This window comes from Siniperca chuatsi, linkage group LG15 (genome assembly GCF_020085105.1).
Source record: "Siniperca chuatsi isolate FFG_IHB_CAS linkage group LG15, ASM2008510v1, whole genome shotgun sequence".
Lineage (NCBI taxonomy): Eukaryota > Metazoa > Chordata > Actinopteri > Centrarchiformes > Sinipercidae > Siniperca > Siniperca chuatsi.
In genome coordinates this window covers 9,139,465-9,167,092 of record NC_058056.1, presented here as the reverse complement: position 1 = coordinate 9,167,092, position 27,628 = coordinate 9,139,465, and the positions used below count along the sequence as shown (strand labels likewise).

Sequence of the window (27,628 nt, the reverse complement as noted above, 5' to 3'; positions counted from 1 at the left end):
TGAAATAAAGGTAGTTTATCGGCTTTTCCAGGTGTGTTTAAGACAAGTCTTAACAAAATTGAAGGCAATTCAAAATAGCTTTGTTTTTTTTCTTGTTTTAATGATCTACTGATACCACTGACATGGGTGACACATATTAATTATTTGCAGATATGTTGCAAATAGTGCATTTTCTATGATCAAATGCATGGCAATTAGTCAACACAGAGAACACATCCAGTGCTAATTATAAGTATTGCTGAAGACAAAGTAGTAAAAGAAGTCAAATAAGACTGTAAAAATGAACAATCCAAGTTATGACACTTACCATAATCAGAAATCTTAGAAAATCATTTGCTTCAAAGGCACTATATCAGAAAATAATTACCTCTGATGTGTGGTAACGTGCACTCAACCATTGAAATGATTGCCTCTATTATTGGCACAGTCGAGCGCTTTCAACAAAAGCTGCCAGTAATAGCGATAACCATCGTTCCCAGGTTACTGTATAGTAAAAAAAATATTGTGAATAGCAACTTTTCAATTAAACAATATAAACGTTGTACAAAATATTGGGACCATCTTCCATGTTACACCAACAAAGCTCATAGACCTTAAAAAAAGGCATGAAGGTTTTTCTAATTTTGTGCATTTTTTTTTTCAAGACCAAAGATGTTTAATGGTTGAGATCGTTAAGGGAGACATACTGTAGTACATCTGGTTATTGTTCATCAAGTGCCGGTAATTCTGAAGGTACTGTAGATATATAATTTATATTAAGAATAGCATCATTAAGACATCAGGCCATAAGGTCTTGGGTTTCACATAATTATATTTCGATATTAATATTATATATGTTCCAAATGCCTGCTTTTAGTATCATTTGATGACTTTCCTGTGTGCAAACTTAACATAAAAAGACATTCTGTATTTACATGAGTGATATTGTAATTCTTGGCTTTTAGCTAACTGACAATCAAGATTCAGGTTTTGATACATTTTCTACTGTAAGGAAACTAAATAACACAAACATCTCCCATTTACAGTAACATATAATACGGAAGAAGAAGAAAAAAAGAACCTCCCTAGAGCCCAGACAGATATGTTAACTTTCTCTGGAATGAAGTTGATTTTTATGACAACATTCAAAATAGTCACAATAAGCAGAACAGTGTATATCATTGAGCACCACTGGCTGTGGTGCAGAGCAGCTTCAATGACTAATTCTTACTGTACATGCATTAGCATGAGGAACGAGTGGTTACACAATACTTGCCAGTGTGCATACATGCAAGAGTGAATGTGTGCATGTAGGATTTTTGTTTTGCATTTTACAGCTGTCTTCATTCAGGAGGGTTGTTGTCCCAAAAGCTCAGTAGCACAATGTAAAGATAAACCGAGACTTCAACAGACAGGCGCGTACGTGGAAGAAAAGCAAGGTAAAAGTGCAGTAACACACACATTAATACCCAAAACCATGCATGCACACACACACACACACACACCCATCCCTACTCACATTATGATTAAAGTTATTAATGATTTTTGAGTCACAGCACAAAGATAGCACTTTGTTTTACAAGGCATTAAAACGTTATCAGACATAAAGCAATGAGGTTATTACTAATAAGCACCCAAGAGATAGGGTGGAAATGAAGGATATTACAACCAGTGCTGAAGCACATCCAGTTTGGATGTTCTCCTGTCTGGCCTGGAGATATACGTATCTAAATATTATTTCAATTTTTTACACTTCCTGAACAGACCCTCTCGACTTTAGCTTTTAACTAGAGCTCTGATACCAATAAACTGGGCTTTATGTTGGGCAGATACTGGCCTCTGAATAAAAAAGTAAGACTAATTTGACAGTTACAACTCTGGCCTTATGGTCTGTGAGTCATGCTAAACTTGATCTCTGAGGTCCTCTGTAATACATTTAAACTGTTCAATACACACTAAGTTGGTCAAGTAAAAACCATACAGTCACACTGAAGGATGCCAGTGATGATGACGTGTAACATAGCTGTGGGAACAAGAGGCCAGACAAATCCAAGTGTAACAGATGATTAGGGATTAAATTCCTCATTCAAGCTTTAATAGACATTTCTTTCCAATAGTAGTGAGATACGATAATCAGTCTGAATTACAACGTTGCTTGCTTAAGTTATCATTTATGAAAACTAGTCTTTTTATTAGTCAGTAAAATACTGCTTTTTAGTTTATCCATTGACTGCAGCTGGATGCACTCTACTGTGTCCCTTTAAAGAGATTTGTGCACTTTTAAAATTATATTCCATATGTTTTGAGTAGTGGGATTTAATTAAGATATAATTCAGTTGATTATTATTTCAACAAATTTATAATTACATTTCTGATCAAAAGATGCAATTAAATGTTTGGAAGAATGAATGATAAGCTGTTGATTTGTGAGTGTTACACTAATAACAGTGTTTTTCTGATGATTTTGCTCATGCCATGTACAGCATATTTTTACAAAGATATCAACCTCTGATTGTTGGAGCTACGCAGCGTAGGGGTTTTCCTGTGTGTGTGGGCAATTTACTCTCTTACACTACGATACCATGGCTAATGACATGCTCACTAGTACGTCCGATCCATTTCAATTTTGGCACCGTTGCACTGGTGTTAGTTGAAGCAAATAAAGTTCTCAAGCTGTAGTTCATGATTTCTTGTTGACATGAGTTTTTCATGGCTTTTTTTGAATGCTAATTATGCTAAGTAAATTAGCTTACTATAGCAAGCATTAGACATTTAACCCGATACCCCACTGACCCGAATTTAAAGGAATAGCTTAACATTTTGGACTTTTGAACGATACCACTCTCGTGTCTGTACAATAAATATGAAGCTTGAGCCAGCAGGTTTTTAGCTTAGCTTAGCATAAAAACTGGAAACAGGGGGAGGTGTTTGTTTAATCGGCACAAACACGAAAAAGTAAAATGAATTTGTGGTTTTATGGGGAGTTACGGACTGGAACTACTTCTCTTTGGGCTAGGCTAAGCTAAGCACATGCTTCATATTTACCAGAGACTCAAGAGAGAGACTCATCTGACTCTAGGGAGAAAGAAAACGAACAAACATATTTCCCAAAATGTCAAACTGTTTCTTTACAAGGCATTGCATTGATCAGGGTAATTATCTGCTGCTCAACATCATCTGATATTTGGCAACTTTTTTTTGTAGTGCTACATCAACACTACTGTTGATGCAAGTGGCATGCTTAACTCTGAGGTTCTATATTTTTTAGCCTGTCTAAAACAATGACAACAATGTAATGTGATCAAAAAGTCTGTTGGTTCAAAAACGTGTGGTCAAGTAGCAGCAGTACGGCCTCTAGGTGTCATTAACGGGGCTTTTTACACTAGTCTTATTTCCTAAAAATGTTCTACCTGTTTAAACATACAAAACCACCTTCGACAAAACTAGAAGCCTCCTAGTAGAGTGCACACTGCCACCAAAAGCAAGTCTCAAAAGAATGCCAGGTAGATTTTGGGGTTTTAATGTTGCTGTTTTCTGATGTTTAGGAATAAAGAAACAAAACGTCTAATGGCAGAAAGTCCAGATTTGGATAATTAATTACATAATCCTTAAAATCCATTTCACTTTGTGCGATCTTTCTAACAAACAGACTGATGCAAATGAAATCTGGTCACTCACATGGTCCTGTGCTTTTTGCTTTCGGCAATAATCATTGATCTGAATGGTGCTGGATGAAAGAACAAGTCTTGTTCTTTTGATTGATTTTTAAAAGTAATCTAAGTTTATCCCGTTAAAGTTCACTTTGGATCCATATTATGAAAAAAAATCCCTGCAGCTCACAATTCCAGAGACATTTGCAAAGTTGACATTTGTCCACTTCACATACACAACCACAAGGACGAATGCTACAAGCACAGACATACACACATACAACTAAACAAAACAATTCTTAGACGCAAAATGATAAACAAAAAGTAATAAAAGTACACAGGAAAAAGCAGAGGTGCTGTTTTTCAGTGTGTTCACAAGTTCTGCATGTTTAGGTAAGGCAAAAAATAATTAGATGATCACTTTAAGTGTTTTCCTTTTGTTGGGGGTTGTGGAAGACTTGTGATCCGTCTTGACCCGTTCTGTATTTTCTGGGGTTGTTCAGGTTCACGCCACTTCAGGAGAGGAGTGGTTCATCAGTCGTCAATGTCCTCATACACATTATCGTCAAAGGGCCGCGCCAAAGACGGCTGTATTCTGTGTCGGGAATACTTGAGCTGAAGAAGGTCTCCTACCTCACTGATGACACTCAGCGCCTGTGGAGACATTTGTATAATAAAAAATCTGTCACCATGAAGGGCAATATGTGGCCTGAGGAAATTTAATGCTGCACCTAGCAATATTTTTATGGAAAAACACACCTGTCTTGTTAGATTAAATCACAAACTTTGGCTGAAAACAGAAAACACCACTAACTTTAATGCTGCAGATGGACCCACTCTTTCCAATTTTTCATTCCTATTACTTGGGTGTGAGGTGAAGCCACCAGTAGGTTTGGCCCCAGGAGGCGATGCGTTCATACAGATACATCATCTAAACAGCAGCAAGTGTTCATTCTGGCTGAAACTCGTCACCCAAAAAGAAGATATTCAGTCTTAAAAGTGCATGTCTTCTGAGTAATGTAATAAAAACTCTGTAAATGTCAAGCAGTTATATGATCAACAATAACAATACAACTTGGGGATGACTAAGCGCAATGTTAAATATTATTGCAGGTAATGTGACAAAGTGTCTTGGCTGGATTGAATAGAGGACACTGCAGTTTACATGATAGGCTTTTTTCTAATGCAATTTGATGTTTTTGGTAACGCGAAATTTTACTTTGCTGTGTCATGCAAATGTCTTATTGAAATAATACTTTTAACTTAAAGCTGCATTAAATTAGATTTTATATTCCACTTGGGGGCAGCGCAACAAGCTGTGAACACAACAGTGAAAATTGATATGGTGAATGTGTTAGCAAACAGACCTGCAGAGATGGAGCAACATTATTATTGCTTTGGAGTTGTGTTTCTGGACACCTCACAAATGTTAGTCCAATATTCACTCTCCTTTTAGCTCTTGAGCTGCTAAATGCTCCACTATGCTCACAGCTAGTCGCTAACTAGTCTATCTGCTGTTTGGTGCTAGGCAGGTAGCATACAGTTGGTTTTCCAGAGTTTCTTTTGCTGAAAACAGCTGCCTGTCTGAGAAAAAGGTCAATGAGAGTGGTGAGACTGAAGCAAATCAGTAAAGTTGTGGGCCGGAAAACCAGAACAATAAGCTGAGAAATGCTAAAATTCTCCACAGCGCTAAGGGGAACTGCAGAGTCAGGTGATCACTCTCTGTGGGTTTGTTACTTTCGATGAGCGACCCCTTTCACTTTACAAACTCGTTTGATTCATTGATAATATGAAAACATTGATTGGTGCAGCTTTAACCTGATGAGTCTTTACATCAATTTGTGGAAATTATAGTAAATCTGCATCTATTCATCTCTCTTCTTGACTTTCCATTGACTTTGTAAGCATTTATGCCAGTCCTACTGTTGCCATATATTGTAGCTGAATGGTATTAGACCACTTTGGCCACAGAATAAAGTCTTCTTGGTCTGTTTTTACTTCTTCAAGAAGTCAGAGTAGATTAGCGTGATTTAACATTTGCTTAAGGCTTCAGGGTTAGGACATTAATGTGGTCAGTGAAATGAATGGTCTTCAGAGGGACAATAATAAAAGAATTTAGGTTTATGTGTATATGTGTGGGTGTGTTTCAATGAGAAGGCAAAACTGCTAAAGCTCACCAGTAGATAAAAGAGACACACAAATCGACATGACACATCAAAGCGCGAGAGGATGATACAGAGAGGAAGGCTAACATAGAGAGATTTTAACATCATGACAGATAAAAGCACTACAGCACTACAATACTCCCACTCCCTGTCTTCACTTTATTTTATTTTTTATTTTTTTGAAGGGCAAGAAGAAAAAGTGGATAACAGGCCCCCGATACAGCAGCACTTCGTGAAGACACGGTATGCATGTGAGCCAACTGAGGACACCCCAATTAGGAGAAGGTTTCCCCGGTGTGTGAAATGATCTATGTTTATGTTAAAATGAGAGAAAGAGTGAAGCTGAAGACGGTGACTGGAAGGGGAAGAGCAGGCAGGTCTGCAGTGAGCTCAGTATAGTAGAAGGGGAGCTCTCGATGAGAGGAGTGGGCAGCTTTTTGACGTGTTGCCAAGAGAAATCAAAGCTGAACAGTCTACACTTCCACAGAGCAACACAATGAGTAAAGAGGATGGTTAGAAGCGAGGTCTGAACTCTAAACACTGAGAATATACTGTGAATACACCGTACATTAACCTGCAGAGTGATCCGGCTGACACTTGACTGTAGTTTTTGCATGGAGTCAACTTTTTCCAGATATCCTGTTCATCCCAGAGTGTCTTTTTAGTGGCCTCTGCTGTAGGGATGTCAGACACAGAGCTGGGAGGGGTTCAGTGCGTCTGCAGTGACTCTCCAGAAGCAGGGTCACAAGAGATCCAATCCAGTGTCCTTCCAATTACACAGTTTTCCCACCCATTAGACTGCCCTTTTCCCTCTAATGTCATCATGATCTCCTGGCTTAGTTGCAAACAACTTGAAGGTCATTACACCAACTTGGAAACAGGGAGGGCCCTAATTTTAAAGAGTGTAACCAAAATCAGCCTCAACTGTACCAGCCAGCCAGATAAGCCTGCCAATGGTGGAACATTGGCATTTACACCCTTCTCTTCCTTCTAGACTCAACATCAATTATCTAGCTAACAAGCTACAGGCTTGACAAAAACTTGATTTGTGCACAAGTCTTGTAATTAGTCATAGCCCCCTGGAACTATATTTAGCAAAAGCACCAGTGAGCTTAGTTCATTAAGGCTTGGGACTGACAATTCTGACTAATTCTAACAACCCAGAGTGTGTTCTTCACTGAAAAATTACAGCTTCAGCCAGACCTTTCTCCTGTGTAGGCAGAGCACAGTGAGATCTGGCTACGCATGACTAGTCAACATCAATACACTTGCAACTACAGGTGTTGCAGTCTAAAAATACAGTTGGATGCCTCCGCCAACCGGTCAGGTTGCAGTTTACATCCATGTCTCTCCAGACTCAAATAATATATGTAGTGAATACATGTGAGGAAGTGAATAAAAGGTATAAAGTGTAATTTTTGGCTAAATGGAAGTTATCTATCTATATTGATGATGCATGTGTATGATTCCAGTGAATATACATTGTTGAACTGATTAATAAAGGATTATCAGAGATGTTTTGGCTAAATTACTATGTAAAGATGGATTCTTATAGAGTATAGCTACATAAAATGTGGTGCTTTTGTTTTCTCCTGGCATTTTTAGATGCAAAGCCTCTCTATGAGCTGTAGGTGAAACTCACTCACTCGCAGGATCACGATTAGCTAGACGGCAATACGTCGTTTGCAGTCGCTTGATTCCGATGATGCTCGGACTTCAGAACGAGGCAGGAAGTGAAAGGCAGAATGGACGAGATGGAGGAAAGCCTGTACTGTGCTAATCAGTTCATCCTTGAGTCCAAGTAGCAGAGATATCGCGTGCATGCACACTGAATACAAGGTGGTGAGTGTGTAGGAGCTGGAGAAGATCATAGGTTAGCACTAGTTTCACCAATGAGAGTTAACTGCCATGTTTGAGGCGTCCCTCAATGGTCACTGTAACAAACACCGGCCAACCAATCAGAAGAGTATTTTTAGTGGCTATGATTTAACAGGTTTTAATAATGCAGAGCAGTGTGTAAAAGCTTTGTCTTTTTTTGTCTTAAGAAAAAACACAAATTGTCCCGTTGATAGGGAATTTACTGTAGACAGGGTTAGGAAAGAAACAGATAAATCTAAGCAGTATCTTGTTCTGAAAAAGGTTCTTGTGTTTTTTTTATTAAAATGTAAAAAAAATAAAAAAATAAAAAAATAAATGTTTTGAGTGCTTGTTTAGTCGGTAAATTATTTCTATGTTTGAATAATGTTCTCAAAGTGAGATCTCATGGTTTGCCCAAAGAGAACAAAAGTTAAAAAGCCATTTTAGGTGACAAATCTTGTTTCTCATCGGTCGAAAAGTGTGTGGATCAGTAATGAGAGCAGCTAGTTACCCTGTCGAGCATGTCTTTTGTGTGGGCGGCTGAGATGCAGAAGCGTGCTCGGGACTCGATGATGGGCGTGGCGGGGAAGCCCACGACCACCACCCCGATGTTCCTCCTCAGCATCTCCCTGCCAAACGCTCTGACGGGACAAACATGAGGAGACACAGCAAAAGTGACACAAAGACACAACATGGGTCCATAAAGACATTAACATGGCACGTCAGCTCAACGCTGACCTTAAGATAAAAGTGTTACGATTGGAGGAATATGAGTAGTTAATTGAATACATTTTTATTATGTTTAAAAAAAAAAATCTAACTTTACTCAAGGGGCCACTTAGAAGCTTTTTCCAGAGAACAAACTCCATCCACTGAGGAAGACTGTGAAATGTGGTTGAAATCTCTGGAAAAAGTTAGTAAATGGGCCTTGAGTTAAATTGATTTTTTTTTTTTTAACATTCATGCTCATTAATTATTATAAAATATATAAATCTTTATAAATGTATATATAATTTTTTTTCCTATTTAGCCCAAAATAAAAAAGTCTGGAGAAAATGGTGAAAAAATTGTTTTGATCTGATTGTTATTTTTCTTTATTGAATGTCCCCCAAAAGTATCAGCTATCGGGCATCGCTCACAATATATTGAATTGATAAAATTATACGTGTTAAGTTTAAATTCTAACACTGTCTTCAAAATAATAATTTAGACGTTTCAAAGGCAGACCGTTTATACGTGTCATATTACAAATATTTAAAGTTTCAGACAAATAAATGAACCCCGATATGGTCAGAATCATCTGATAACCAATCATATCATTCACCACACTCTATTGATTTGAATGCTACTAAAGTCTACTACCAGCCGCTAGTCAAAGCTCGAGGCTCACCCTATCTTGGCGGGCATGTAGAGCATCATGGGTACGACAGGTGAGTCTTCGTTGCCGTAGATGATGAAGCCCATTTCTCGAAGCCTCTTGCGGAAATAGACTGTGTTCTCTGCCAGCTGTCGCACACGCTCACGCCCTTGGGATGATGAGAAGAGATTATGAGAGCTGACAGCAAGTTAACCACACTTCTATCAAATGTTTGCAAAGGATGTATTTTTAATGATCATCTAGTGAACGTACAGTGTGCTGACCACACATCTCATTTAGATGAGAACATGTTAAACATACGGTCTCGTAAGTATCTCAGTTACATGTTGAAGTTAAACTGCAAATAAGCTGTACTGAATGTCCTTCATCTCTATTCAGTACTATTTACTACTGAAAGTTTAATTAAAAAGCGCTGGATTGAATTAAAATGTATATGAAGCGTGTCAGCGTTAAACAAAGACTACTCTCCTTTCCAAACATGTTTTTTTCCTTTACCAGATTTGATCTTTCTGGTTGGAAAAAAGAAAAGAAAAGAGAGATTATTTAGATTTATGATGATGCTTTGAAAAGATGAAAAAAGAAGGTCGACAAGCAGCTTGAAACAATAACATTCATGAGATGAGTGTGAGAAAAGATCTGTTACAGCCTCCAGGCACCATGGGGAGATCACGTTTTTAGTTTCTCTGAAATGTTTTTCTCCCACAGGAGATCAGGAGATTCTCTGGGTTCTTTGAAAAAACTAGGATTGCATCAAACATAAGACTGCGAACTCTGTTCGTTTGCTCACGCATTTGGTTCACGACTAGTCACAAACCTATGACATGCAGTTTGTTGCAAAGGCATACAGGTCCATAGTGTGTTTTGCAAGTGAGTCTATGCCGGCCACAAAAATGAAAAAAAATATAGAAAAATAAAAACAAGATTTATCTGGACTTGCCTTGCAATAGTAGAGCCAAATGCAAGGCTCCACCAATCAAATGTCAGGCTATAACTTCACGGCTATCCATTCATAAACAAATAAATAAGCTGACGTTAGACAGGTGTTATACTAAAATGGAGGGGCTTGTCTATGTCACAAATTTTCTGTGAACAAATTTTACCAGCCCTCTAATCAAGTATTGATTTACCACTTGGGACAGCAGGTGAACACGATTAACTACAATTGACTACAGTTTTTTCTCCCAGGCTGGGTTTATGTTTAAAATTCGGGTTACATATAGTTAAATTTAGGTTTAGGAGCATGACTGAGGTTTTGCCAATGTCAGTGAAGGAAATGGGATTTGTGTACAGACTGGGCTAACACTATTTATCATAATAAATATACTATTAGCTATCAATAAGAAAATCACAAGTCACAGCAAACAAACTGAGCTCTGGACCAAGGTTTCATTAGTGTGCACTGACACCTGGTGGCAACTGATAGCACTTACAGCTAGATTCTAAGATTAGATTCAACCCTTCAGACCAGAAAGAGGCAAAGCTAGTCTGATGGTTGTCACTCTTAGGTCATTTTAAATGCTAAGCTATGAAACTATCTGATGTATGTTATTTACTAAGAGTCTTTGTCAGCTGCTTTGTCCATCTGAAGAGTAAAATGTTTGAAAAAGCTACACAAAATGAAATACTGGTGGGCTACTTTGATGCATTTGATGCTATTTAAATAAAAACAACACTGCTAAGCACAATAGTTTTGTAGTTTCTTTCTGAGGACATCAAGGGGCTTCCGTTTGTGGTTGGGATATGACGACACACAAGTGTACAAATGGGACAAAACAAAGACAAAACATATTGACACAGTCTCAGCAGATTATGAGAAAATGCAGTGGGTAGACTTTTCATTACATCTGAGACTCAGTCAGGGATCATTTCAAAAGGGGCCCTGTGGAGTTTTCTTGTAAACAAACAAAAAAGTTATGTTTACGTTCAGTGTTACTCCCCCAAACGCACTGTGTGTATCCTTGAGGTCTAACAAATGTGTTGAAATGCATTTCCTTGCTCATAAAACATTTTGAAACATGCATTGTTCACATCCACGTTTACTTGCTAGCCATCTTCTTCTTCCCTGCCTTTGTTGGCACTTTGCTGCCACCTGTAGATCAGTGGAATAGTGTGAAACCATTGGTAGGACTGTGTATCGCATGTGAGTCAGAAAAACGCAACGGGCACCCACTTATTAAAAAACTTCTCCATAGCGCCACCGGGTCAAAAACTCCACAGGTACCTTTAACATTGTTGTACCACTCACCGATTGTTGTGCCATCCTCTCCCATAATGCACTTCATAGAAGTGATGATTTGCTCCACCACAGGAGGAGACATGGAGGTGGCGTAGACCGCACTGTGAGAATGGGAGCGCAGGTACTCAATAAGCTCCTAAACCCAGCAGATACACAGGAGGTGTAAGTAGATATGCATGACAAGCTTTAAATGCTCTACAGTCTCTACAACCATGTTGACAGTTTGGGACTCTTTGTAACTGAGGCTTGGCATGGCTTATGGATTTACTACGTGATTTACTGTGAGAATAAGAGCATGCCCCTTATTCACTACATTTGCTTTAGAAAATATTAACAGTTAGTTCTAATCATTCAAATTTCAAAAAATCATGGAAAATATACTGTTTTGCACAGATTGTAAAACATCCAACGCAAACTGCGTTTTATGAAGCTGAGAAAAAAATGTACTGTAGTTCTGATAAAAGCTGATTAAAAAGAACACTCCTCAGATTTTGTCCTTTCACGTCTAAAACCAGATGTTAAACTACCATCCATCCCTTACTGTTTAGTTACAGTGTTTTGTAAGCTACATCCTGTAACTAGTGATGCATGCCTCATGGCGGCTCTCTTTTTTTCCCGTTTAGAATCCTCAACAGTCCTAAGTTGTCACAATCGTTTCACCATTTCATGGAGATAAAGAAAGTTGTTTATATCTTGAAGTCAAGATGAACCTGGCCTTTAGTTTTGATAAAGTGATGTCATCACAATGATGTGTCATAGAACAGGGCTAATATGTCAGGAATGCAGCTTACATGCACTGTAAGGCTGTAAATCCACATTGCTGAGATGGCAGGTGTCCTTTTTGTTACACTTAAAACTTGTAACCCCTGATCTGAGAAATTGTTTGCAACTAAAGCATTCTTAGTAAAATTGTTATTTAGCCTTGTTTAACCCAGTAAGAACACTGGCTTACTGAACTGGAAAGCTAGCCATGTCTGGAGACTGAAAGATCTTCTATGCTGCCACTGGTATATCTTAGGTGTCCATCTTTCTTTATAACTCAGCTTTCAAAAACAAACAAAATGCCAATAAAATAAACCTACAATCCTCCATCCTCACCCTTTTCCCTGCGATGTATCCCCCTGCAGCGCCGAAGCTCTTGGTAAATGTGCCCATCATGACATCCACATCACAGGGGTCTAGGCCAAAGTAATCGACCACACCTCTTCCTCTCGGCCCCAGGGCCCCTATGCTGTGGGCCTCGTCTAGGTAAAGGTAGGCCCGGTAGCGCTTCTTCAGGGCAATCACTTCTGGCAGGCGCACCGTACTGCCCTCCATGCTGCAGGGAGGAAAAGGCAAAGTAGAAGGTGTTAAAGCCAGTGTCAAGCAAATGTCCTGATGCGTTCAATGTCAACCCAGGAAATTTGACCTCAAGGGAAGGCTATCTGTTCCGCACTCAAGTTTAACTGCTGGGACCTGTCAACTGCTGAACAGACTTACATATAAGGGTATGTAACAATGTCAAATGAAATACCAGAGCAACAAAAAAGTGCATGATCTTGTAGCTGCAGATTACTATATAGTGCAGCTTCTTGCAGCACCCAGTCTGGCAGAATAAAGTTACCCATCAAAGTTGCTCACTGTGTGTTCAACCAGTAAGGGCTAACCAAGCATTGAATCAGATCTGTCAACCAGCAATCCAGTCCCAAGGAGTGTTGATACTGCTGTAGTGGAACCACATGAACCATCAGTAAGTGCTGCTTCTGGAAGCCTTTTTTTTTTTTTTTTTTTTTTTTTTGGCATGTGTTTGTGTGTAAGATTCCTACTGACATACATGCTTTGCCCGATTTTTAAGCTAATACGGAGAACTAGCTTAAAAAAATATATATAATTAGATAGAATTTGAGTGTTTTGCTCAGTATAGAACGTATAAAGTGGACTAATGCACAAAATGAAACTACTGCTTGTGCAATTAAGTTAGGAAGTGTTTATGTTGAAAGGAAGGAAATCATGGGGATTTTAAAATGGGCAACTCCTATTGTTCCACTGCTTTTAGCCAATTACACTTTTAGCATGGTTATGTGTTAATGCTGCATGCTGATGTCCCTGCCCCGGAACTCACGCTCAGCACTGATAGCAACTATTTTGTTGTGCTCTGCACCATTACTTTACCATTTCCATAACATTGAAACACAAAGCTCGGAAGGTCAGAAACCAATCAAAAGAATGAAAGAGATGGAGTACAACAAAAGGTTTTACTTAAACCTATTTTATGAAGAAAATGGATAAGCTACCTGTAAATGCCCTCTACCACTATGAGGATCTTCTTCCATGGTCTGTGAGTCCTGGGCTGCCCGTGAACTATGGCTTCTCTCAGCAGTTTCTCAAGGCTCTGCATGTCTGATAGGAAAATCAAGGGCGTTACATTCAAAATGAAAGTTGTGGTGCAAAATAGTGGTGGCAGAAAACCGCTCGCAGCTGAAAATCTACACTCACCTACACAGTTTCAATACACCCACAAACAAAGTGTGAATAAAACCACAATGCTGTACAAAGTGTTGTATTAAAAACATAATAATCAAATGGAGTCTGATTCTTCAATAAAGTTGCAGCTGTACTTTTTCCACCATTAACACCCCCCCACACACACACACAAAACAATATGTACTTGCGAAGGAGTGTGGCTGTAGCTTCTTAGCTACATTTAACAAGACAAGTTACTGAACTGACTTAGCAGCAGTGTTGTCACCTTTTTCCAATGAAAGCAGCTAGCACTAGCTCCAAAAGTCGCTAAAAGTAACCAGATGACGTCATATACTCATTTGCATGTTGATGATGCATCATGCATTCATTTGCATACAGCTTAGGGAAGGAGGGAAGGACTGAAGCTGCCCCACACTGACTGCCTGTGCACAGCGCAAGAGGAGAGGGAGAGAGACACTGTTGGCAGAAGAGCTGCACCATGCATGGGAATGTATTACAATATAATATTTGAATATATTTCTCACCTTTTCCCTGATGGTCTGACTAAGTTGCTAAATTTGTCGCTAGATGATTTTTAGTCGGTAAGAGGGTCTGAAAAGTCGCTAAATCTAGTGACAAAGTTGCCAAGTTAGCAACACTGCTTAGCCGTAGAAATAGAAAAGCAAGTGAGTGGCAAGCTGAGGAGTTTTGGCCAGTTATCTGGTAGCTAATGGCTAGATGTGAAAAGGTTGGTTGCTAACCATTAGATGCTAATTACACAGACAAATGTAATTAGCATTAAGCGGCAAGCTTCTGATGTCAGTATTATCATTATTGGATTATAGAAGATGACTCCACTGGATTATGCACTAAATATGACACCAACTAGTCCAACCAGATTATCTGTTAAAAATGCTAACAAACAATGCTTGTATGTGGGTGTAGCTGCAGAGCCAAGCTACAGCTAGTTAGCCTAATGGCTATAAAACAATTGGCTAATAATTTTTTACAACTAATCACACACACAAATTATCACACAATATAATTAACGTATCTTGTGTTCTATGAGCAAGAGCTGTTTTATGAGCCACCCTAAAGATACACTTAATATACTTTTTTTTATGTGAGCCACCATTAGTAGCTAGCTAGCTCTTGTCCTCTGCATTTGACATAGGCCGACAAACCATAGGTAATTTTTGTGTGTGAATATATTGAAGTTCGTGTTACAGAAAGAAGATACAGTACACTGAATGACAATATGACTTTTCAAGAGCAGACAATTTGACTTATATTAGGAAAAGCACAGTTGTTACTAATAACATTAACAAAGGCTGTTCAAGTGTCTCAGTAAGCCAACATGAACAATACAAGGACCCTGAAACTGAAGCAGCTAAATGGAATTCAGCCATCATTCATTTTATTATTTAAATCTGTGCTTTTCCTACTGTGATATGTCAAAATGTCTTCCATGAAATAAATATATTACTTCAAAAAAGCAAAAGGAAAAACCATATGGTATTTTTTTTTACCTTAAGGATTTACATTTTAAGTACCAAACATTTTGGCTGACTTTTAAAAAAACGAAACAATGATCTGGGTTGGTCAGGCTTTTCGAAATACTCAAATTACAATAGTTTACTCTCCAATAGTGTGTGTGTGCATTGTAATGTATGTCTTCCTTCCATGATGTATATGGAAGGATACAGTACATCAATGATACAGTATGGGACAATAAAAGTAATAAAAGCTATAGAGAATTCTAGAAAAAGAAGTAATGTTTGAAGATAAGGGCAAACCTATTTAACTGGGGGACTGACAAACAGAAAGAGACACACGGAAGCAGGAAAGAAAAAAAACGACCTATAAATGCAGGTAGGAGACATACTTAGGACCCATTTGTGATCACAGACTCACTGTTGTGTTTGAAGACTCTGATGGTGGACCCGGAGAGTCTGGCTCCCAGCACCAAAGAGGCATGGTTCAGTTCATCACTCAGAATCAGACAGCCCTGCAGGACACCAGACCAACTTTAATATGTATAAATGATTCATACATCGGATTTGCTTCATCTTAAGTACCAGATAGGGTTACACACACAGGCCTACTTAAAAATCAGTTTAGTACATATTTTTTGGTTGGTGTGTCTGGTGAGTGGGTGGAGTATCATTTCATGTTTATATGTAATGAGCTGTGCTGAGATAATTACACTGAGAATGCTGCTTTATTGATGCATTGTTTGCTATTCGAAGGAGGCCATTGAGTGACTACTCTCATGTTGAAAATGTACACCTTTTCATGGGTTTGCATCATTTCCAGTGGTGGAATGTAACTAAGTACATTCAATCAAAAGTACAAAATCGAGGTACTTGGACTTTGAGTATTTCATTTTATGCAACTTTATACTTCTAATCCACTACATCTGAGAGACAAATATTGTACTTTTTACTCCTCTACTTTTGTCTGACAGCTTTAGTTACTAGTTACTTTTCAGATTACAATTTTTCATAACCATCCTGTCCAGTGAAAACCACGTATCTCCAAATTTGGTGATTTGGAATTTGATGCTCCGTTATGGGTTGAGACAATTCTCCTACTTCCGAAACTAAATAAACTATTTAAAAATACATTGTCACAAAGCTGAAAACAGGGCTGTTTTTCTGAGCTCATAAAAAGTTGACTTTTTAGAGATATGTGGTTCTCACAGGATAGTGACAGTACTAATAAATGAGGATCTTATAGAACACGATGCATTGCTGTAGATTAAACTACCCAACAGTAGATAAAGTAGTTAAAATTAGCACAACCTTAAACATCTACAGCAGTAAAATGCAACATACACATTAAAGGTGCTATTGATAACATCCAGCCACTAGATGACCTCCCCCCCCAATTCCGGTGGTTGCCAGTTCGTTGCACAACCTTCATATTTCATGGTCGAGTGGAGTGAGACTCAGGCTCATATGAAGTGATGAAACTTTCGTGATAAAGTAAGGTAACCCTTTCCCCCACATCATTTAATAATTATAGGGCCCTTATATTGCAACACTTACCGTAAAATGAAATTTCAATCATCCTTACACTATAAGACATTAGGTAAATATTTACAATTAAATCCAATCAAAGAGTACAGTACAGTACATTGTAGGGATGCTACAAAACCCACAGCGCTCGACATTAGATAGACAGCTACAGTAAAAGTTGACGTTAGCTAGCATTAGTGTTAGCATAGTGTTGACCTAACATAATTTGAAGTTTGTTCTTGCTGAAAACAAATCTCATAGCGGATTATAAAAAACAGCTGAGCGCCACACAGCAACAATGGCTTCAGGGAGAAAGGACGACTGTATGATCATGTCAGTATTTTTAGATTTCAGACCAGTCCGCCACAATCAAGTTGCCGTGCATAAACTTGTACTAGCCCCGGGCCATCGGTTATGTCGGACACTGGCCCACTTCTAAATCCCCTCTGATACGCATTTTGTTATAAGTTTACCTTGTTTGAGGGAACTATAACGTTAGATAACTGGACGCAACCGTCACTAATGCTAACATAGCTCCTCAGGGGTTGAAACTGTTATTTTTTTCTAATTTTGACAATCTAACCAGTGACAACACATTAGTTAAGGTTGTAAGGACTATGGGTGTCGGTAGCTGTTTTTTATTTTGTTTAAATATGCAGAACTGTAATTTTATGGGTTATTGTTGTTCGGACTATTAAACTAAGATATATAAGTAATATGTGCTAATGACAGTGTCTGTTTTTTCCCACACTAACTGGCAACTATACCACGTGATACCAATTTACTGCATAATGAGCACTTTTACTTTTGATACTTTAAGTACATTTTGCTGATAAAACTTTTACTTTGTAAGGTTTTGAATGAAGGGCTTTGACTTGTAGTGGAGTATTTTCACAGTGTGCATTGCTACTTTTACTTAAGTATCTAAATACTTCTTCCACCACTGATCATTTCACAAGAACACAAGAATTTAAAGCAGCAGTCTCACAGTCTCCACTGTTGATTATCTCTCACCAGTGGAAACCAACTATGTAATGAAGTATCTAACTGCAAATCAACAACAGCAGCGACGTGACAAAACAGACTGGTCTGAACTCTTTGTTATTTTTCACGCTGACGTGCAGTCGAGCCACCAGTTCCCTATGCCAACAGGAAGTGCTTCTGAAATGAGGCCAGAGGGTGGTTTTGTGGTTTCTGTTGGTGCTACTGGTGACAAAGCTAAATGTACTCTCTGCAAACAAAAGTGCTTGGTAGAAAACTTATTTCATCTATGGCAAATATACACGAGTGCATACACTAATACCAACTAAACATTCACATAATATAGAGAGAGTGAGTGACAGTGAGACAGAAGACAGACGGAGAGAGGACAAAGAGGAAAGAAAGCACTGTGACAACATAAAGGAAACACATAGCTAGCCAAAGAGTGGAGATTTAAAAAAAAAAAAAGGGAGGGAATAGTGTGCTATAAGAATAAATCACAGCTCTACCAAGAAAACATCTACTGTATCACCTGTGGTCTTACCTTGCCAGCCAGTGCTGGAATGTTCATGGAGTTGGTTGCAAACCCCATCCCAAATGCCATGGCTGACTCCACGCCCAGGAACTTAGCCACCAGTTTCTCCATCTCCTCATGTCTGTCCAGGTTACCTGGCATGCAGACATACAGGAGATCACCATAAACACATACCAATCAGAACCATACAGATTTATGCTAACAGAGATTGCTTGGTAAACGTTAAAGGAGTAGTTCGACATTTTGGGAAATACACTTGCTTTCTTGCTGAGAATTACGTGAGAAGATTGATACCACAGTCTCGTATCTGTCCGTTCAATATTAAGCTACAGCCAGGAGGTGGTAAGCTTAGCTTGGCATAAAGACAGGACGCAGGGGGAAACAGCTAGCCTGGCTCTGTCCAAAGTTCAAAAATGCCAACCAACTTGTAAAGCTTGCTAATTAATATGTTCTGTAATGTGTTTAATATGTATCTTGTTTGCTTAATCTGTACAAAAACTGTAGTGTAAAAACGAAAGTTGTGGTTTTACAGAAGTACACGCTAGACTATTTCTTTGGTGGGTGCAGTGACTTCCTGAAGTCTTGTCGTCACTGTGAGGTTGCCAGGTCTTGTTTTGTTTTTGTATGGATTAAACAAACAAGACATAAATAAATAGTGAGTTTAAGTGGTGCTAGTTGCCAGATATTTTAAATATTTTTTTCCAGTGCTTATGTTAAGATAACCAGTTGCAGGCTGTACCGTCATATTTAATATACAGACATAAGTATCAATCTTCTCATCTAACATTTCTCAAAATGTTGAACTATTCCTTTAAGTTACTGCTTCTGTAGCTAAATAATGCCAGTCAACTGTAATCTTTCAAAGTACCTAAATCATCAAACTCCCCTGAGCTAAACACTCATGGAGTCAATCTGTTTCTCAGTGCTGGATTATGTGTAATCTACTGTACAGTACATGCATGCATCAATTTATTAGATTTACAACTGACATCTCTTATGGAGCACACACTACTGTACTCTTGATTAAAACGTGTGCTGGCCTTCTCCCTGTGTAAGGACAGAAGTGTCATTATACAACAAGTAGTTCCGACCAAGCAATCTGATTGGTCAACTAGACATTTAGAACGTGCTCAAATCAGCACGACAGCATACCGTGCTCATCACTAAAAATATTACTCCGCCAGGTGCATGCCTCCCTTGTTTGCTGTAAGCCGGAGAGCAAACACAGTTCTGTGCCCGCCGTGAAAATGTTGTTTTTGAAAGGTTTAACGCCAACAAACATGGATTGAAGCAGACTATTTCTTTAGATAAAAACATGTTTTGAATTTTGAAAATGATTACATCTATCTTTTTTCAATAAAAGTTTGACTTTTGGACTTTACAACGCTCTGGAGTTACCGGATCACATGGAAATTGTTCAGCCTTGATGTTACGCTCTGGCATCATCCATCAGCTGTGCCGCTGAGTCGGTGACATGGCGTTACTAGCTTAAAAATACATGTGAAGTTTGTGGACGTAGTAGCTAAATCTGTCCATGGAAAAAACAAAGAGTTACAACAAGATTGAGCTAGCAAGGCAGGTTTGTGTTTAGATGTGTGGTATTTATTCAGTCATCACTGTCGTGCCAATAATGACATTAAAGCACACCCTCTCGTATAATATTGCTTAATTTTGTTTAACTTTTTTTTTGTTTTTACTTGAAAAAAGGGCAACTTTTCCTTAAATAGAAAAGCTTAAAGGAATAGTTCGGCATTTTGAGAAATACGCTTATTTATTTTCTTGCCCAGAGTTAGATAGGAAGATCAATACCACTCTCATGTCTGTATGCTAAATATATAGCTAGAGCCAGCAGCTGGTTAGCTTAGCTTAGCATAAAGACTGGAAACAGGGGGAATCAGCTAGCCTGGCTCTATCCAAGGGTAACAAAATCCTCCTATGAGCACCTCTAAATCTCACTAATTACTGAAAACAAGTTGCAGTTGCTGCAGATTTTGTCACCTTTTGACAGAGCCAAGCTAGCTGTTTCCCTTGTTTCCAGTCTTTATGCTACCGAAGCTGACTGGCTGCAGGCTGTAGCTTCATATATATAACATGACATGACAGTGGTGTCACAGTGGTCACTTAATCCCTGCACATTCCTGCTGGTAAGTTCCAGTAATAGCAAAGGTTTGTCTGTGTTTAGGCCCGATCGTTCGTACCCATCTCCTGTCTGGTGCTTGCAACGCCGACACCGTACTTCATGGTGACCTCGGCTGCAGAGTCAGCACATGGACCTGTGTTCTCAGCGAATCCGAGGTAATTATAGGAGCCCAAGTTAATCACATCCTGCACTACCCGACCTGTGTACCTGGAAGGTAGAGAGAAGATAATCAGACAGAGGAAACAATCGATGAGAGGAAGCTAATGTTTTGCTTATTGGTACGGTTAATAGTACTGATACAGCTAATTAAAAACTAGAATGAGTGGAGTAAAAGGCTGGACCTTTTTGTTTTTTAATCTTTCCAATCTCGAGTGGCATCTGCCATATTGTTTGATGCCCCCTCGAAATTCTCTCACTGGCACTCCGTGTTCTCTGATTTTGCTCTCTGCTCTCTTTGTCGCAGTGTGGGATGTCGGACTTCACACACCTCACTGCCCCTCCACTGAACACCTCCACTGCAGCTATCCTCCCACACACCAGTGAGGCGTCAAGATAACAAATGCTCGGTTAGGTTGGAGTGATGTTAATGTCACCTGAACTTAGATGAGACTGTCCGTACTGAGGTTTCGCGATACAGTATGTATCACAATTATAAACAACTAATCTGATGACACGCTCAGTCATGTCAGTCACATGTGAAGAGGAAAAAAAAAATAGATTTGAGCCACGTTAATCTGCTAAGAGATGTGATTTGATTTGCTACAAATGTGGTTCAAACCTACATTGATGATATCAGGTTCCCTGTGGTTTTTGCTGTTTAGACTTTAAACAATATATGTGACTTGTATTGGGTTTGAGTTGTCTTTTCTAAGTTAACTGCAAGGTGTGATGCTGCATGAAATCAGATTGTGCACTAAAAGAATAATATCACACAATTGGATTCTGTATGAAGTTGAAAAAAAAAAAGAAGCTTCTCTTAAAGTACATGGAAACTAAGTCACTATTAAGAGTACACTATATACAAAGACAGACAGGATAAAGCCAATACCTACTCTATACATTAACATGCAATACAGTACACTAACCCTGGAATAAATATATTTTTGTTAAGAATGTGTCTGAGGGGTGTTGATTTAACTCTGCGGCCATTACAGTACAGGTTTACCTAATTTTGCCCTTCTCCCATGCATGGGAGGAAAAGGGTGGAGTAGAGTGGGTGTTGTACAGATGCTGCTTTATTATCTAACCATTGACCTGATTATTAAAACATATTTAGAATCAGAATCAGAAAAACTTTATTGATCCCCGAAGGGAAACTCTTTCATTACAGCTGCTCACTATCACGTCAATACACACTTAAGAATAGAAGGAATAGAAGTACTAAGCAAATCAAAATATAATACGCTATAATACAGGTAAGATAAATTAAGTACAAAGTGGAGAAATGTTTTAATGCTGAAAGTCATTTATCAAGCAAATGTGTCAACTCACTGCTGGTTCCAGCTTCTTAAATGATTTGCTGCTTTTGATGTTTTATGCCATTGTAAAGTATATATCTTAGGGTTTTAGACTAATGGTTGGACAAAACAAGAGATCTGAAGATGTGATGGGCATTTTTCACTATTTTCAAATTGATTATATTTATCTTAAATATAAATGAGGGCTCTAAGGATGCACTGATACGCCAGATCGATATTGGCTTATCAAATACAGTTTCTTCATCATCGTCATAATAAAATTCAGAGCTACTGCTATCAGTTACACTCATATAGTAACAGTGGGCCGTCCACTCAGGTTTGAGAGCCACAGCAACTCCTGGCCTCACGATACTTTACATAACGATGATTTAGTTGAATTCCACGCAGTGAGGTATACAAATTTTAAATTTGGGAAACTGATGTACTGGAATCAGTATTGGGAGAGAAAAAGTTGGATGGGTGCATACCTTAATTACTCAATGATGGAAAGTTGGAGTTGAAATGATGAGTCCTCTAAGTAATTTGGCTTTGGCTCTCTGATTCCTTCTGTGGCAGAAAACTGAATATTTTTGTGTACTGGACTTTTGGCCAGACAAAACAAGACTTTTGGGGACATCAACCTGGGCTCTGGGAACTGTGATGGGCTTTTTAAAGTCCAACAATTTTAACTGACTAAAATAATAGTCCCAATAATCAATAATGAAAATTATTGTCAGTGGCAGCCCTAGTTTAATTTTGCTTATTTAAACTTCTAAATAATCCCTGTTTTTTCCCATAGCTACACAGAGGCCAAATCCCTTCAGTGACTAATAATGTCTGCCGGCCCCACTATATTACACATTCAAAGCTCAAGAGCCACCTTCACTAAGTGGCAGTTTCCTCTTTCATACAACTTAACAACATGAAATTGTAAGTTGTCAGCTCTGGCCAGCTAGTAGGTGCATAACGCTGCTCAGCGTTATTGCAGAGGAGTAACATTACCCGGTCTTTTGTCTGAAGTGAAATATGTCACGTTTCTCTGTGTTTGTGGGAGATAACGAGTGTTAGCACACTTAGTACTAATCCTTGACTGGGGACATTAACCGTACAGCACACTTCCCTTTGCTATTGTCACATCGAGGCCTCCTGCTCTGCCCCGTGTGTCTGAATACCTTGGGGTTAACTCATAGATTACAATGATTACAGTCTTGAATAAAAGGTCTCACTCAAAAGTCCAGTTGTAGTCAGGGGAGGCTCGTTCCATCAGGTCCAATTTGGCCCCTGGGACACTGCATATGGGCCTGTTCCAGTTGTCTCTTATACGCATGTAGAGGTTTCTGGTGTAAAAGTTCTCAAAATCCTGGTAGAGGGGCACAAAGTCCTACACATGGATGAATAAAGAGAACATAATGAGGAGGAATAGAGAAACGGTGCATTACCTGAGTGGCACAGAATGTAGGAGTTTCACTTTAAAAACTATTTCATAGAACTACATACCATTCATACTTTCGGAAAGCTTAGCTGGAAGGAATTCAGTCTTTAGAAATATAATCTTTAACATTTAAACACATGACTCAGGGAGTTAGTTTTCCTTGGTTCTTGGAGGAAACATCCGTGGGATAGCCTGGGGCCGATTTAATGACTTCCCCACATCTAGCACACTGGCTTCCTTTCCTCAACAAAACCAAATACTTAAAACAATGGGCTTCACTATCAAATGTTACATAACAGGTCCAAAACAATTTCAGGGGTCAAGGACATGTTCCAAATGTGCTGATAACTCCGATATTAGCTGTGCGTTGACAAAAATGCAATCTTTAAACAGCACATTGCACTGAATTCCTGACTTCCTTTCTAAGCACCAAGCTTGAAGCAATGCTGCTTGAAATGTTTGAAAGTGAGAGCCTACAGCTTCCAGTGTTGGGAGACTTTGTGGTGTGGACATATCACTTTGGTTAAGTCCGGTTAAGAAAACAACAAACAGAGCAAGTCTATTTTTTCGTTTGTTATCGCTACTGTTTCTACACGAAGAAGGCACACGCTCAGTCACCAGGCAACATGTAAGTAGAGTTCAGTCTACCAAATCAGTTCCATTCAACACCTGAAACGCATACGGCCTTCTTTTCCTTGACAGCAATTTTGATCACGGCATTGTGACTGTGTCTGCTCTTGGAAATCATAACATGATGCTCAACGGCCATGTTTATATCACTATAGTCTCCCTATTTCCAAGAATACAGGGTACATTTCTGAGTGTGAAAAGAGCACTAGCAGGGCCACAGTCAGGTCTGTTAACTGTCAAATCCAAACTTGTTCAGAATGAGTGACTGCTTTTCCAGACTTGCCTAATGACTTGTATATACTCATTCCTGCATTTATTTCGTCATTTGGTTGGGTATTTTTCTTCTTTTCCCAGGTGATGTTGCGTCATAATGTGAGAACCCCACCACACCGTGTCTGTGGCTTCTCTCACCTTTTGTTCCTCCCTCTCCCTGGCGATGTGGCACCTCTCGATCTTCCAGTGACGGAGAAAGTCGCGGAGGTAGCCGAAGATGGTCAGGACGCCATAGCCCATGTACGTGAGCACTGCCACCAGCATGGGCGTCTCCTCGAAAGACTCAATGAAGGGCCGGCTGTACAGGCTGCCATGATGTGTTGCTGCATGGACCTGGGCAACATGGAAACCAGAAAATCTACTGTACTGAAACTGAATCATAAAAAAAAAAATCACTAGAAGTCACTATGAATGTTGCCAAATAAAATATGGTAATTAACAGAGGATAATCTAAGCTATTGTTTTGGGTGTTATTTTTCTGTTTGTTTAAATCAGTATTACTGTATATTTGTAATAGCTCTTAATGATATTTCTTACAGTTTCTTAACCCCATTATAGTGTTTCAGAGAAATGCATTAAAGAAAATCTGTTATGCTGGTTATTTTTTTCTTAATGCAGATTGCAGTGGTGTCATGCAAAGATATAAAGCCTAAGTATCAGAGTGGGATTCACTATTCACACATATTTAAATTTTCTCAAAAATAATATTGTGTTGTAATTCAGTGCATATTACTAATTCTTTATATGTGGGCTATTACAATATTCTGTTTATATGTTGAAACATGTAAACATGGATATGAAATGTTAAAAACTCAAATGTTCTGGCTGGAATATACAGTATATAAATTAACACTATCTCCATGTATACAAGTCTAGCCTATAAAAAAAGTTATTTTACTACTCATTTTCCTATGCAAACACATTATCCGCAACTAATACCTTAGCTGGAATACAATTTCCCATTCTTCACATAAATGTACAGTCTGACTTCCTGTGACACAGTTTGTCTTTTGTTATAGTTGGCTGAGGTGTCTGTAAATTGCTTAAAGGTGACTTAGGTGCAGCGAAATTGTAAGTGGGAGGAAGATAAGAAAGCCAACACAGTATTAAGCACAGGTTCAGCTGTACACACTAACTATACAGAAAGAAAACAGTGTGTGACAAAAGGCCAAGGAGAGAAGATTACACTGCCAAGTATGGCAAGAGCTGGTTGTGTTGATGTAAATCTGCGCACTTGGAGCGGAGTGATCTACAATTCAATAATAAACTTTACATGTATGCAGTCTTTCATGGAGACAATTCAACTTCACATATTGTCTCCATCTTGATAAGTAGATGGACAGAAACTCACTACTCACAGACTTCCCATCATGCCCGTCTCTGTGCTCATGGCTATTAGGCACCACATGTGACCGGTCATGCCTCTGTCTCGAATACTTTACAGAGCAGCAACGCTGACATCTGCATGAACCGTAATCAGCTGAGGTTCAGTCACCAGGCGCTCGCTGTCTCAGCCAACCCAACCCAGTTTACTGAAACGTCAGCAGAGGGAATTGGCTGTGTCTCCAGTAAGATAATGTCTGGTGATGAGAATAACCTGTCAGTGGTTTGTCTCTACCCTTATTTCTCTTCATACTGGAAATGATTCTGAAGAATTTATTTTTGCCAACTGTTAACCAACTGAGTAAGATACCAGTTATTAGCATCTTACTCTGACTGAGGAACATTGTATTGTGCAACCAAATTGCTTTGAAAAAGTCATTTTCGTTTGGATCAGCAGTGCAAAATTCAGACTCACATCAATTAAAGAAACTCTGTATCACAAGATATCCATGAGTCTAAATGCTCATGTTTGTCAAAGTATCTAATCACATTACAGGGGACCTGTTAATTTGGGCAGTTACAAAGGGTGCACCCAAGAGGGAAAATTTCATTAGCCTCTTAGGAAAAAGCTATTTTACAGCATGCATGAGGTCTCAATACACAGCTTTAACTGACCGGGTGCACTGGTTCAGTATCTCCCTAATCACTAATTCATCACAGTTTCAGTCTTAGGGAGTTTCCCACTTCAAGAAAATAAAATATTTTCAAACTTTTACAGCCAAACATTTTCCACTGAGAAGTCTGCAGCCAATATACACCATGAAAGGAGCCAAAAAGTTAAGAGAATTTCATAGTTCAGTTTGAGGCAATATAGCGAATATACTATAAGAAGTACGAAAACACGCTCCACTCCCTCTAAGATTAACACACTCTCAACTGATGAAATAAGGATGCAACCTGCATACGTATTGCTATCAATGGCCCAAGTTGTTTGACTGGCTCTGATGGTGTGTGCATCATGAGCTACTGTCTGATCTAAAGTCTTTTAGAAATTGTTAGGAGTTATACTATCCCCACTTTGTACCTCTAATCAAATTCACACACTATTGCTACAGCTAGACCCCTTCTTAAATTCGGCATACATATTATGCACTAAACAGAATTAGAATTCAATGCAATGTCAACTGTCAGAGTTGTCACGCCCGCCTTTTTTAAACAACCTTCCTATGAAACGACTGAGGAGGCGGTGGATGAGCCCATTCATAAAGTTGAGATTTTAATGAATTCATACGCTGCTTGGTACAAATATGATTGAGCCGAATTTAAGAGCGTCTCGTAATGATTCAGAGAAAGCTTTTGATTCACGTTTCGAGTGAGTATATACCATTAAGAATCAGCGAAAACTCTTTAAACTTGAATATTTTTTAAGGAGTTTGGCGTTTACTCTGTACAAGAGTGATCGCGAGAATCAGGGCTCGATGACAACAACTGTCAGACAATCAGCAGCAGGACTCGGTCAATACATGACAGCTGTTATCGTGTCCTATCCTAATATCGCAGGAGTTAATGAAAATGGCAGCAATGACAGCATCGTCCGGATGTTTCCGGGTCCAAACAGATGCTTCCCCGGCTTCACCAGCCTCTCCTCCCCGTCCCATCCCGGGCCTCACCTCCTCCTCCTCTTCCTCCTCCTCCTCCTCGGGGTGGCAGTGTTGCTTGGGCTGCCGCTCATGGCAGCGGTGGAGGCTCCTCACCAAGCCGTTTCTCTCCGGTTTCAGTCCGTTCTTCACCCGCTGACACACGTCCCCGTTGGCTGGCTTGGTCGCGGGGTTTTCGGTCATTGCTGGCCAACGATTGTGAAGCCGCAACGGTAACTTGCATGTAGGAACACGGAGCCTGCCTGCGGTGCAAGGCTGTGACAGTATCCGAGCTGGGAACGGTTACAACCACACTACAAACTCTCTCACATACTCACTCACTCACACACACACACACACACACACAACACACACACACACAACACACACGCAAACATACACACACTCTGTAGAACCTGAAAATCCAGACGCTAAATACCGGAAATCAACGTCCATAAATAATATCGCAGCCTGTATGAGAGGGCGGGGCTAT

At 39.2% G+C, this 27,628-nt stretch overlaps 1 protein-coding gene across 4 annotated transcripts; it reads right to left on the bottom strand.

Annotated features, from left to right (window-relative positions):
- Nucleotides 1-79: 79 nt before the first annotated feature.
- LOC122861583 (serine palmitoyltransferase 2) lies at nucleotides 80-27,617 on the bottom strand. 4 transcript variants are annotated; one of them, XM_044166199.1, is made up of 13 exons: nucleotides 27,169-27,617; nucleotides 24,314-24,508; nucleotides 23,067-23,221; nucleotides 20,442-20,590; nucleotides 18,253-18,377; nucleotides 15,622-15,715; nucleotides 13,539-13,644; nucleotides 12,364-12,583; nucleotides 11,275-11,366; nucleotides 9,525-9,538; nucleotides 9,042-9,177; nucleotides 8,163-8,292; nucleotides 80-4,283 (listed from the first exon to the last, which is right to left on the bottom strand). In XM_044166199.1, exons 1-13 carry the CDS (start codon nucleotides 27,337-27,339, stop codon nucleotides 4,164-4,166), a joined length of 1,707 nt encoding a protein of 568 aa, XP_044022134.1. In that variant the 5' UTR covers nucleotides 27,340-27,617; the 3' UTR covers nucleotides 80-4,163. The 4 variants fall into 4 exon arrangements, with proteins under 4 accessions (XP_044022134.1, XP_044022135.1, XP_044022133.1 ...); XM_044166200.1 differs by lacking the exon at nucleotides 9,525-9,538 and adding an exon at nucleotides 25,534-25,755 and having other exon boundaries at nucleotides 11,275-11,401; nucleotides 27,169-27,306; XM_044166198.1 differs by lacking the exon at nucleotides 9,525-9,538 and having other exon boundaries at nucleotides 11,275-11,401; nucleotides 27,169-27,615.
- Nucleotides 27,618-27,628: the final 11 nt, after the last annotated feature.